Raw genomic sequence first — 12,299 nt, forward strand, 5'->3', positions numbered from 1 at the left:
GATCTCTCAGTGTCTAAAAGGCGTTTTGAGTGATGACTGAGGAGGCTTCACCTCACTTCATAGCCTCCAGTTACAAATAAGGGCACAAATTAATGGTACTGTATCCTTGTGTTTGACGTGAGGCAATTTGAGGCCACTACATGAGTGCAGGGTAACATTTATGCCTTTTTAGACATTGGAAAGAGTAACTGTTTCCCTGTTTCAACCCCACTACAAAGGGGATTGTATGCCTGCTGTTTTAAAATCTGCAGTTAAAGTTAGGCCTGCTGTGACACTCTCTTACACAAAAGTTGTCGAATGCTGTGCAAGTCACTCAACATCACTTTCAAACCCAAGTTGTCGTTACAGCAACTACACAAAACACCTCCCTCCTCTGAAGAGCAGGTAACAGCTGTTCAGCAAATGCTAGCAGGCAAAATAACCTGCTGCCACTGCAATGAAACATAAGCTGAGCTTCAGTTAACATAAAAATAATTGATCTGCCTTAGCACAGCCTTCCTACTAACTACTTGCTAAGATTTGTGGCATTACTGTGTTTTCCAGGGAATAACTGGAAAATAAGGATGAGGTAGTCCTATACTAATTCATGTGTAAAATGCTTAGTTTTTGTAGCTTTCATGTTTGGGGTTGACCTGAAGCTGACAAATAACCAGACCTTTTATGAGGGAGAGTGAGGCAGCTTTATCAGGCAACAGATATTGAGTATCATAAAAAGGCAGCAAATAGTTTCTATATATATTCGTGTATAAGTCTTGAAATTTTAATTAAAAAAGATCAAACCCCCCCCCCCAAAAAAAAACCTGGCTCAACTTATCCATGGGTTAATCTAAGTACTGTACCTTAACTCTTATTTAAAAAAGGAGCCATCCCCTTCTCTGAGTAGAATGGCAAAAGGTAAGAGTGTAGTCTATCCTAGGAAAACACCAACTTACGCTCCAAGATGCTGCTGCTTCTAGATTTTATTGGAGTGAATCTCAGACAATGTATCCAGTTAATAGGGACAACAGGTGTGAATGCTTTAAAGCAAGCTAGCCAACTGTGGAGAGTGTGGGGTGTATTTTTCTCCATGAACCTCCCCACAAGCTGCATGGTTGTTCCTAGTGCAGTTGGAAATGACATGTAAGAACTGCCTTTTTAATGGCAAATTTTTGTTGTTTGTAATGGCAAGGGAAGCTACATTACCATGTTTTGGTTATGGTTTGAATGTTCTTTGTGTGGCTTTTGTCCATTTTTTCAGCCGAAAGATTTGGTGGTCTCGGGGGAGGGGGTTGGGGCTACAAAACAAGGATTTATGTGCTTTCAGAGTTCCACCACCAGTACTATAGGAGTATACAGGAGAGAATGTTTCCATTTTCTGTTTACCCTTGCTCTCTATGGGATGAACTATTTTTTTTCTTAAAGTATATCTCTGAATGTTTCTCATCTTCTAGCAAAGCCTGCTGTTTAGTGGCCCCCATTCCTTGGGAAAATGGCTGGCAGGCAGACAGGGAGCAAGAGGACATAGCAAAAAGAAATATTGGAGCATATTGCTTGGGCAAATAAGCTGGCTTACCTGTTTGGCTTCAATTCTGGATCTGGGATGCCCTCAGATGTTATCATAGCTAAATTGCCACCGATTTAGGTGGGATGCCACCACCGGGATGTATCCTGGGTCAAAGCCCCACAACCAGCACTTTTTCGAAGTTGGGGAGCTTCTGACTTAAAAAATTGGCTGGCTGAGTGAGGCTTTGACCTGGGATGGATCTGGGCAGTGGCATCCCACTGATATTTTCTTAGGTCGTATATCTGTTCTCACAATTTCTTTGTATAGTTCTCTTGAGATAAGGAACATATCGATTCTTGAAGCCGATTTATGAGGTTCAGAATAGTTTGTGTATTGTTTGATGTTTCTGTTCTTGAAACACCAGGGTCCAATAATGATAATCTTTCTAACATGTTGAAAAATGTTTGGGGGAGTTTACCCTGATTTTCTTTGATCTTTTTCTTTGAGGAGGCTTTGTCAGTTGCTGGGTTCATTACTCTATTCCAGTCCCCCATTATTATAAGATGTTCATAGTTTAAATCTAACATTTTATTAGTAAGCTTTTTATAGAAGTTAGACTTATTTTGTAGGGGGCCATAAATTCCTAATAGCATTATTTGTTTTCCTTCCCAGTTTATTTCAACTGCAATACTTCTGCCTTCTTTGTCACTAAATATTTCTTTTGCTGGTATTTGATTAGAGATGTACAGGGACATAGAGGATTTTCAGACCAGCATGTAAGTGCTGGTAACTCTGCTAAATCATTTAGGAAGTGTCTGTGTGTGAAAGCCTGACACACTTCTTGAATGCGGGGGGATTGTCGGCTCCCTTCCAGCATCCCTGGATCATTCGGAAGAAGCAAATTCCTATGAACAGAAACTTTGCATCTGAAAATCTTCTTACTTTGGCTATCCCTCTTGTATCAGAAAAAAACACACACTTTTTTTTCAAGAAAGATTATAGGTTTTGCAGACTGTGAATGGAATTTCAAAACCAAGAAACTATTTCCACACAGTCCAAGCACACCTAAATGAATGCTAAACTAATCCTCTGGAGATCAAAAGTTGTCAGCTACTCTTATAGTTACATTTTTTAAAAAAAGTCTTTACCACTTTTTTTAAATAAGTAACTAAATCAGTTACTTTTTAAAAAGCTCATATTCATGTGTTTTATTGAACAGGGAACAGTTTAAACCTGATCTTGAAGTATGGGATAGTCTTCCTCCAAAATTTAGTGAGACCACATTTCCATAGTTACAAAAATAAATAACTTTTTATCGTGACATTATAAAAGTAGTGAAGCTGTCTCACACTAAGTTACAACCATAATGTGATGTGGGCAAAGGTTTTGGGGGGCAGGTGGTCAGGTGGGTTTTTATTAGCTCTTTGCAACTAATTACTTTCAATAGCTGGTCATGACATCAGGACACAGAATAACTTGTACCATATTTTACCAAGAATGTATAGAACCTTCTTGTTGTTAATGTGTCTTTATATCAATTTCAACTTATGAAGACCATATCAAGGGGTTTTCTTGGCATGATTTATTCAGAGGAGGTTTGCCATTGTCTTCTTTCCTAGGCTGAGAGTGTGTGACTTGCCCAAGGAATCCAGAGAGTTTCCAAGGCTGAGTCCTAGTCCTTTCAGAGTCCTGGTCCAACACTCCAACCAGTACATCCACTTTTGCTCATTCATTAGAGAACAGTTAGCCATGTGTTAATGGCAATCACTTTTTAAATTGAAATATCTACTTAGGATCTCATCTAATCCAGTCTAGTACACTTCCTGTTTGTATCTGTGACTCCTTTCTTTTAAAAATAAACCAGGGTACTCAGTTTTATATTTCTTTAACCTTTCGTATTTAACCGGCCTACACTAAATCGAGTTGTCAACCCAGTTGTTAATCTTAGCCTACCAATCTAAGGCCAATAAATCTTAATTGTGGTATGCTGGAGGGCAAATAAGATTTTCTCTTTGCTAATGCCTTCACAGAATGTGTAATAGTAAAAATAAGAAACCTTATTTTAAAGAACTGTTGATTAAATATTAGAGAACTCCAGAAAATGTGAAAAGGACTACAGCAGAGGCTGGATCGATCTCTTATATTACAATAATACTTAACTATCTTCATTCAGAGCTTGGAGAACTCCATCTAGGCTTTCAATTATCTGATCTTCTTTGGCATCTCCTCCACCACATCTGAGATGTTCCAGGTGTCGATTTAGGGACTCTGTTCAGAAAACAAATATAAAAGAATGAAGACAATATTTTCTTGCAAAGTCAGACCTATGTAAAAGAAATATGGAATGTGGCTGTATATTTGGAAAATGACAAAGTATTTCATTCTCAGTGGCCCAATCACTTGCAAATCGTCTTCACAAGCTAATTCCCCACCCCAGAGGCACTCAGTTTGTTAGCTACTGATAAAGCAAAAGTGCATGGAATATATTGGCATTCGTATTTATTCAGTATGTGAGGGAGGGAGAGGAGCTTGCCTTTTTTTACCAAATTAATCCAGATTCCCTGTAAGCAATAACTTGTGCAAACACGCTCAATTTGCATAAGTTATTATCCTGAAATCAGAACTCCATTCAAACACTTACCTGAGTTCTTTCTCCCTCTATTTTTTTTAAGGAAAAGGCAAGGCAATTGTTCTCTTGACTCAAATGATGTTATGTTACAAATGGTAAGAGACAGAATGAACAGGAGCCTAGATTAGTCATTACATTTATATACTTTTACTTAAAAGGAAAATATAGCCAGGTGTTTTGTTTTTTCCCTAGTGACTTGATCAGTGGACTAACACCATATGCACAGTGACTTTCAAAGTCCTTCCAAGATGGAGAACAGATGGAAAATGTATGTTATGGTACAAAAACAGAGATAAAGGAGAGAATAAGGTAGGGAAGGTTAACTGAAGGAAGATATGGCAACAGGCGAAGACTTTCAAAAATATAGATGTAAAATCGCAAACTTCCATTCAAGATGTTGAATTTAAATCTTTCATATATTGATGGCAGGGTGGAGTTTCCAACAGCAAAATAGTGTTTGCCTTCAGAAAAGTGTCTAGATTCCAATGTGAAGTTGAAGGCTTTCATGGCCAGCATCCATGTCTAGATTCCACTTCAATTTCCCTGCTGAGGAGACAAGCCTATATCTATTTGCACTCCAGGGCTGGCCATACCACTAGATAGGGTGAGGCTGTTTCTCCCGGCAGCAGGTATTGGGTAAGGGTCTCAACCTATGTATGCCAAATGGCTTAGCTTCAGGAAAAGATGGCAAAACAGTGCATTGTCCCAAAAATAAGAATTCTGCCTCAACAAATGAAAATTTATTTCAGTCTCCAAACTGATAGCATTACAGAGATTGAGACATTGTTCACACCCAAAATCCTTGTATTTGCTATGTTCACATTCCCTTGGTAGCTTTGTCTGCCCCTCCTAGTTTGGATGATTAAAGTGTATTTCTAAACACACAACTCAAGTTTGAAGTCACTGCAATGTTAGAAATTTGGGTACTGAAGGGGGAAAAATCATTTGAGGAGCAGAATTGTTAACTGGGCAAGATTGCCCTCATTTTGCCCAACCCGACTTATACCAGAACTGAAGAGCAGCTCTGAAGTTAGTCTTGGAACTGAAGAGTATCATTTTGAGAAGTCCCCCAAAACTCATTAAGATCATCCTAGGATCAGCACACTGAGGATGTTGGTCTGACTGTATATTTTACCAAACCTCTGAATGAATTGTCAACATAGAATGAGAACAGATAGCCTATGACACTTGGAAAGAGTTCCAGGTACAGTGGAATTGGAAAACCAGGTGTAGGCAGATGAGCAGAAAATAAAACTGACAGTCCCCTTTCAGCTTGTATAATGAGAGTAAAATATATATTTCTATAACAAATAATGCCTTTGCAGCAACCCTTGTTGAAGAAAGCAAATCTAACCAATTGTTCAGCTTGAAAATATAGGACTGTTAACTGAAATTAGGACTAGATTGCATGAAAACCTCATCCCTTTCATTTCTTTCAGAACAGAAATCAGTAACTGGAGGTAACCACCACCTACATGTCTAAGGAATGAACTTTACAAAAGCTCACAGTTAATTAAAACTTCATTTTTCTGACGAAACTATTTTTCAGGGGAGCCCAGAGAACTAACTGGGTTTGCTGCTATTACTTAAAATAGGACAAACAAGTAACGAAACAATGTTAGCATCTTAACTGATAAACTGCTACTTGAAGGTTGAGTGTGTCATAACTCTGCATGGAAGGCTTGGTAACTTTCAGCCCTCTGGATGCTTCTGGACACCAGTTCCCATCATCCTTTAACAATTGTTATAATGGCTAGGGTTGAAACCTATTACAGTTCAATAACAACTGGTTGTGATCCATGCATTCCCTTGGCTTATTGGGTGCAGAATGCAGTTCCCTCAAATTTTTAAACCAAGATCTGGAATGGCATAATGTTCCACATGTGGAACTGCACTACAGCTATCCACTCAACACTTCCCAGGCTCACCACTGAACTGCTGCTTCCCCTATGGCTGTTCCAGAGCTCATGTAAAGCAAGAGGAGGAAAAATCAGACAAAAATCTGGTTATGTCCCTACAACCAGACACAGAATGCTCTCTTCGTCCACTGAAATTTTCTGGGGTTTTCCAAACGTCTCAGTGGATGGTGTAATAATTCTCAGTCTAGCTACAGGGACATAGCCAAATGTTTTTTCAAGCTTCCCCCTCCACCAGCCTTAGGTTGGTTGTTGAGGTTGAGGCTACATTAGTTCAATGGTACATGGTAGGGGGGGTGTTGGGGAGACTTTGGCCAATGCAGAGGGTGGAAGAGACTGCTAATCTCTCTCCCCCTCCCTTTCTATATATGTATATATGCAGCAGTAAGTGGACTTGTGCCTACATATGCCACCAACAGTATTTCAGCATTAGGGTGGGTTTTTTGTTTTGTTTTAAAATTGTGTTTCTAGCCATTATGGTTGTAAAGATGTGAATAAAAAGTCAGTGGGCTGAGTTTATTGGAAGCTGACTACACTGAGTTCTTATGGAATCAATAAACATTTTAGGTCATGACTTAATTAGCACACTGATTTTAATGGAAACACAGTTCAACAGAAAGGCATAGTTGAAGACGGTTCCAGTGGCTAGGTTCAATGCCTTGTGTACTTCCTTGCCCTTTCCTGTGGATAGCAAATCCAGCCCAAGTTATAAAGAACAAGTCATACAAAACAACATCAGTAATGCATGGGTGCAATTTTAGATTTTGGATTTGATCACCTTATGTTCTTTCTGGGTCTAGATAGCCATGTGCATGACATCAGTTGAAATGTCTTAATATTCCTCTTCCTATTATTATATGCTTTGCAACTGATTCTACATTTCTAATATGTTGGGTGAAGGAGATAGTTTGCCAACCCAAATTTAAAACAGAATGAAACAAAACTTTGTTCATGTGCATTTAACACTCCCTGGACCACCATAGTTCCAGGGGTAAAGTGGAGTTTGTTTTGATCATTGGGATCCAGGTTTAGTCCAGTATAACTGAAGTGGACTTCCTCTCCTTTCTTGGTCTCATATCAGATCCTTAAGGTTCTGAAAATGCTGCAAAAAGGGTTGGGGGAATCTTGCTGAAAGAGATGAGTTGACAAGTGCTAAGACTTTGAATTCGGAGGTAAAAATTTTATATCCCAAGCTCTCCACTGGAAACTTCAAGGGCCATGGTTGTAATCTGAAATCTGTATTGTATTTCTGCCAAGGGGAGCATAGCCAAAAGTGTTACATCATGTGCAGAAGTTGTAATTTCAAATGCAGTTCTAACCACCCAAGAACAGATATATGTATATCAATCAAATCAATCAAAACTTTATTGCTTTTGACCAAAGGTCATTGCACAGCACAACAATATAACAATACATACAACTATATAACAATATAAAAATACATGGAAATTATATCCAAAATGCAGGTATCTCGTATCTAGTATAGAATTTCTAAACAAACAAGCAACAATTGTCATTATGCATTTTGTCAAATATAGTCATCACCTCTACAGTTTATGGCTATCCCTGTTATATACTTATTCCTGATTTTTTTAGCTGCTAAGGCAAACAAGGCTACTTTCCAGGTTACATATTTATTCAGGTCCAATAAAAGATAGAAAATCATATCCTGTTAAATCATTTGTATTGTATACAGATAGATATATGTATATATACTTATTTACAGTATTTATATATTGCTTTCCCCCTTTTAAATCTCACTCACAATAAAATAATTTTTAAAATACTGTTTAAATCAATACAAATGATAAAACAGTATAAATCCATAATCCCAGTTAACCAAAGTTAACTGCTAGAGTTAACAATGAGGAAAATGCCACTGTAAATAGGTTAATCTCCGATCAATAACGGAAACACTAAATTTTGGAAGTACTCTTTCCCCAGTTCAGCAGGTGGACCATCCCTGATTATAGGTGACACTGGAGAGAAGGTCCTCCTTTACATCAGAACCAAGCAATCCTCAGTAGGCCAGGGCTCTATAAGATGGCTCAGTCACAACAGAATTGTGAATAGAGACACCACAAGAACCTGCCTGTGTGGTAAAATGTGTATCAGAAGACTTTCTTCAGCTGCCCCAGCCACTGAGAGGATCTTCCCTTTGGTGATTCTTAGATTGGAGATGTTCATTTGCCCAGCTTTTTTCTCATTTTCCAGTGGCAGGAACCATCAATAGTATTTCATCAGGCAAGCAGAGATGAAGGAGAAATACCACTTTTTACAATACCATTCGATCTGATTTTCCTTGTGGTTGGATTTTGTATTTTTTTCTCATTTCAAGTTTTTTTTAAAAAAATTGACTACTATATGTTAATATAAAAGTGGGATCTAAATGTTTTAAATAAATATGCTTTATTGAAGTATCATACTTAATTCTGAATTACAATAAAAATCAGAAACAATAGCATAAAATAAGACATATGTTTATTCATCAAAAATATGAATGAACTATACTTCAATACTGAATTGTAGTTCAGACAAAAACTCAGGATAAAACTCTCAGATCAGTGACTACATTCACCTTTGGGTAGGTGCTTGTGAGTCCAATAAAGATGGAGTGCACACAGAATGGATGGGTCATTTACATGCAGCAAGTGACAGAGCAAGATGCCTTTCCTTAGCAGCACGGGAGATGCTCTGCTTGGTGGTCTGTTTGTGCTATGCTTAAAATGTGCACAGAGGCACTTAATCTCTGCCCCTGAACTGTCTGCACTGTGCTTCTGGAAACACGGCTGGCATGAAATGATGCAAGTTGACAGGTCTGCACTAAATTGGAATTTCAGGCCATCCCACAGCCCATAAAGTAATGCATAAAATACAATACATATTGCTGCTTTTCAAGGTGATTGAAATGCAGCCTGTTACTTTGCAATCAGGTTCAAGTGACCAGAAGCATTTTGTACTGGTGGGAGATGACAGATGAGTTTATTGTGACTAACATTCCAAGTATGCCAACATTTTAGGTCCTATATCATTTCTCTTGAAAAGTGTGTTTGTGTGGGTATGTGGTTATGGGTATGTCTATCTCTCTGGAGTTTATCACATGAAGGAGATCGGGAGTTTATTCCATGAATACCAAGGAAAAAATCACATAGGCGGGATACAAACCGCCGCTTTGCGGCGTTCCCCTGCCGGCGCCATTTGCTCCGTGAGGGAGCTGTAGCAGCCAAACTGCGCAGCTTCCGCGCGGAGCAAAAAAGAAGCTCCATTTTGGAGCTTCTTTTTGCGGCGCCTCTATGATGTTGCGAGGCGCCGCTGGCACATTCGCAACGTCATAGGCGCCGCGACACGTCTGGACGCTATGCGTCCAGTACGTAAAGATGGCAGTGCCCATGTGGAAGGGGCACCGCCATCTTGTACGTATTGTATACGTACTAGGGTTAGGGGTGTGTGGAAGCACCGCCCCTTCCTACTATATGGCGGTTTGTATCCCGCCATTATTATGCGAAATGATTTCACATGATGTCGCACAAAATCCGCCATTAAAGTGGTCTCAAAGAAGCATTAATGTGAATATTTTTACTTTCAGGATTTCAGTGATAATGCATTTATGACATCACTTTGTTTACACAATTGCGTGTGATTATCATTCATGCAATTACTTGCATTTTTAGATTATTTGCGGGATGCTTTAAATGCGTTTTAATCTCTCTTTAATGGCGAAATTAGCCCAGTATGATAAACTCATACGTTTCATATGCAGCCCAATTATGTGGATGTTTGTTTGGAAGTAAGTCCTAATCCGTAAACTCAGTTGGACTTACTCCCCTAAAAGTATCTATTGGATTGCATCTCTGCATAGATGCTCTGCAGCACAATTTGAAAAGATAGCATTCAAGTAGGTTTTGAATCCTAGCATGATTTTTTTCAGTCACAAAACTGTACATGGACACAACTAGTGTTGCCAGATTTTCAAAATAATAATACAGTCAAAATACATGACATCAAAAGTTAACAACCAGGAAATAACTATTAACAAATCTGTGTTTTATTCAAATACCAAATGAAAGCATCAATTTCAGTTTGCTTAGCCATCTATTTTTATGTAAAGTTAACATATTGTCGACATTCATAAATTACACGATGTACATAACCCAAAATCTGGGATTTCTTTTTTCATCTTGTACAGTCTATACAAAAGGAAAAACTTCCAACCATCAAATAGGGGACATCCATTGTGTGATTTCTGTTATTTTAAGGTATGTTTTAATCTATGAATTGTTTGATTGTATTTTAGGGGGAGTGGGTTGTTGGGATTTGATTGTATCTTTAACATGTAAACCGCCCCAGTTGTGTTGCACAGAGTGGTGGGGTACAAATATTATTATTATTATCATCATTATTATTATCCTTTATCCTTATAATAAGGACACCTCACCACCCTGTAAAGGACAAGCTTTCTAAACCTCCAGTAGGGGATATCCTTTATAATAAGGGACAAGTGAAATCTCTAGATACAACCGACCAGAGAGGCTTAAAAATTAGTTAACTATTTTTGTTTCCACCTTTTTTTCCAGCAGGACACTCACACTTCAGAGCAGTCAATGACAACCAGAGAATTACAGAGGATTAGCAGAGAATTACCACCATGTGTAAGTATTAACTAAGTATTAACTTATGGCAAAGGGTATGGAAGTGTTTAGTCCTTAGATCCTGAAGTTCTCCCTTGTTTCTAGGGGTGGTTTAAAAAATAGTAATTTTACCAAATGTGATGTGCTATGATGCACCATATTAAAATGGCTTGTAATAGTTAACTCCATGACTGTCCTAACTGCTGATATGATTCCCCCACTCCCTGTAATGGATTCAGAGAGCTGATGTTTGCAACACATGCTACATGCAGCATCTAGAGCATATGCATTCTATAGCAGACAATGACATTCTCTTCAACATTATGTGTCCTGCCAGTCAGTCTACTCTTGGAGATGACATTTAACCTAAGGTAAATAGAACACAGTTTTTAATCAGCAGATTAATCAATTGCAGGTTTAGCTGATTAACTAATGGGGTTGAAAGTTCATGACATACTTGTCTGGAATCATTGTAATTTTTGTATGCCACTGTAAATAGAAAGGAAAAAAAAATGCTACAAATGGCTTTTCCTTCCAACAGCAATTGATAAATTCTGTTTGCTGTTTAAACATGACAGATAACTTATACTTAATACAGTTTCTCAGAAAGATGCCTGTGTAACAGATTTGACAATATTGGTTTTTACAAGTTTAAAAGATTCATGATTAATTAGCTAACAGTTTGTCTATGCCAGTCTTTCTATCTGTAACTTCTGGGTGTGTATACACACACACACACACACACACACACACACACACACACACAACACAAATGGGTGTTCTTGAAAGTATAAACATATGCACCTAAACACAAACAAATCCCTTTTGCCGTTTCTACAGTAGGAGGAATAAAGATCTTGCGTACATGAAATATCAATTCATTTGTCTATATTTAGCTGGAGTTTTACTCACCCATGGATGCTGCAGCTTTCCAGAGTGATAAGGAACACACCGTCTGTATGAGGCTTTCTCTCCTATAGCTCCCAAGCTGTGAGTAAGGAGAATATTTTATAACTCTCCAGTAGACAGGCAGCCCAAAGCTTCTCTCATTCTCTTGTCCTTTTTTCTCGGTGACCCTGTGCTTCAAATGCCTCTAATGCTGCCTAATTACTTAATCTTCAACACTGCTTGTGTTTCCTGTTTACATGCCATTGAAAGAAGAGGAAAGACAGTAGAAATGATCATACAACAACAAAATGAAAAGGAATGCATAGCTTTGTGGCAATTTTGATGGGACTTGGTAATACTGTCATCTAGGGGATTGTCAAAATTCTCATTCTTTCTAAGTATCTGCAGACATGTTCAGCTCTATCTGGCTCAAGCTGACCTTGGCTTCTTTGACTTAATAGGTAGCTTAACACAGGGGAGTTGTTGTTTGGACTGCAGCAGATGTGCGCAAGGCTTGGCCTTTAAGAACAACATACACTGCAGGAAATCCATCTGAATGGTTTCTGAGGAAGGGACACATCAAGTGGTAATCTGGGACAGCTTGAATTGAAGTGAAATGAGTTCATGAAAAACTGAATGTGTAAATGGAGGGAGGGGTGTGGGAATCAGCCAGCACTCAGCTTTTGTTGTATTGCAACTCTCAAAAGGCCTAACCAGTGTAGCCAGTAGCCAGTGGTAAGGAATACTGGTAGTTG

General features: G+C 38.5%; 1 protein-coding gene across 3 annotated transcripts in view; it reads right to left on the minus strand.

Moving 5' to 3' along the window:
- Positions 1–12,094, minus strand: part of LOC121927130 (rap1 GTPase-GDP dissociation stimulator 1-like) — a 55,554-nt gene extending 43,460 nt beyond the window's left edge. For 2 of the 3 annotated variants that reach the window (XM_042460711.1, XM_042460709.1), the window contains exons 1-2: positions 11,569–12,094; positions 3,644–3,751 (exon numbers count right to left, since the gene is read on the minus strand). In XM_042460711.1, coding sequence (XP_042316645.1) covers positions 3,644–3,751; positions 11,569–11,572 — 112 coding nt within the window. In that variant the 5' untranslated portion in view covers positions 11,573–12,094. Of the gene's footprint in view, positions 1–3,642; positions 3,752–11,568 lie in introns of those variants that run through there. The other variant, XM_042460710.1, reaches the window with a different exon arrangement.
- Positions 12,095–12,299: the final 205 nt, after the last annotated feature.

The sequence above is a fragment of the Sceloporus undulatus genome, chromosome 3 (genome assembly GCF_019175285.1).
Source record: "Sceloporus undulatus isolate JIND9_A2432 ecotype Alabama chromosome 3, SceUnd_v1.1, whole genome shotgun sequence".
Classification (NCBI taxonomy): Eukaryota; Metazoa; Chordata; class Lepidosauria; order Squamata; family Phrynosomatidae; genus Sceloporus; species Sceloporus undulatus.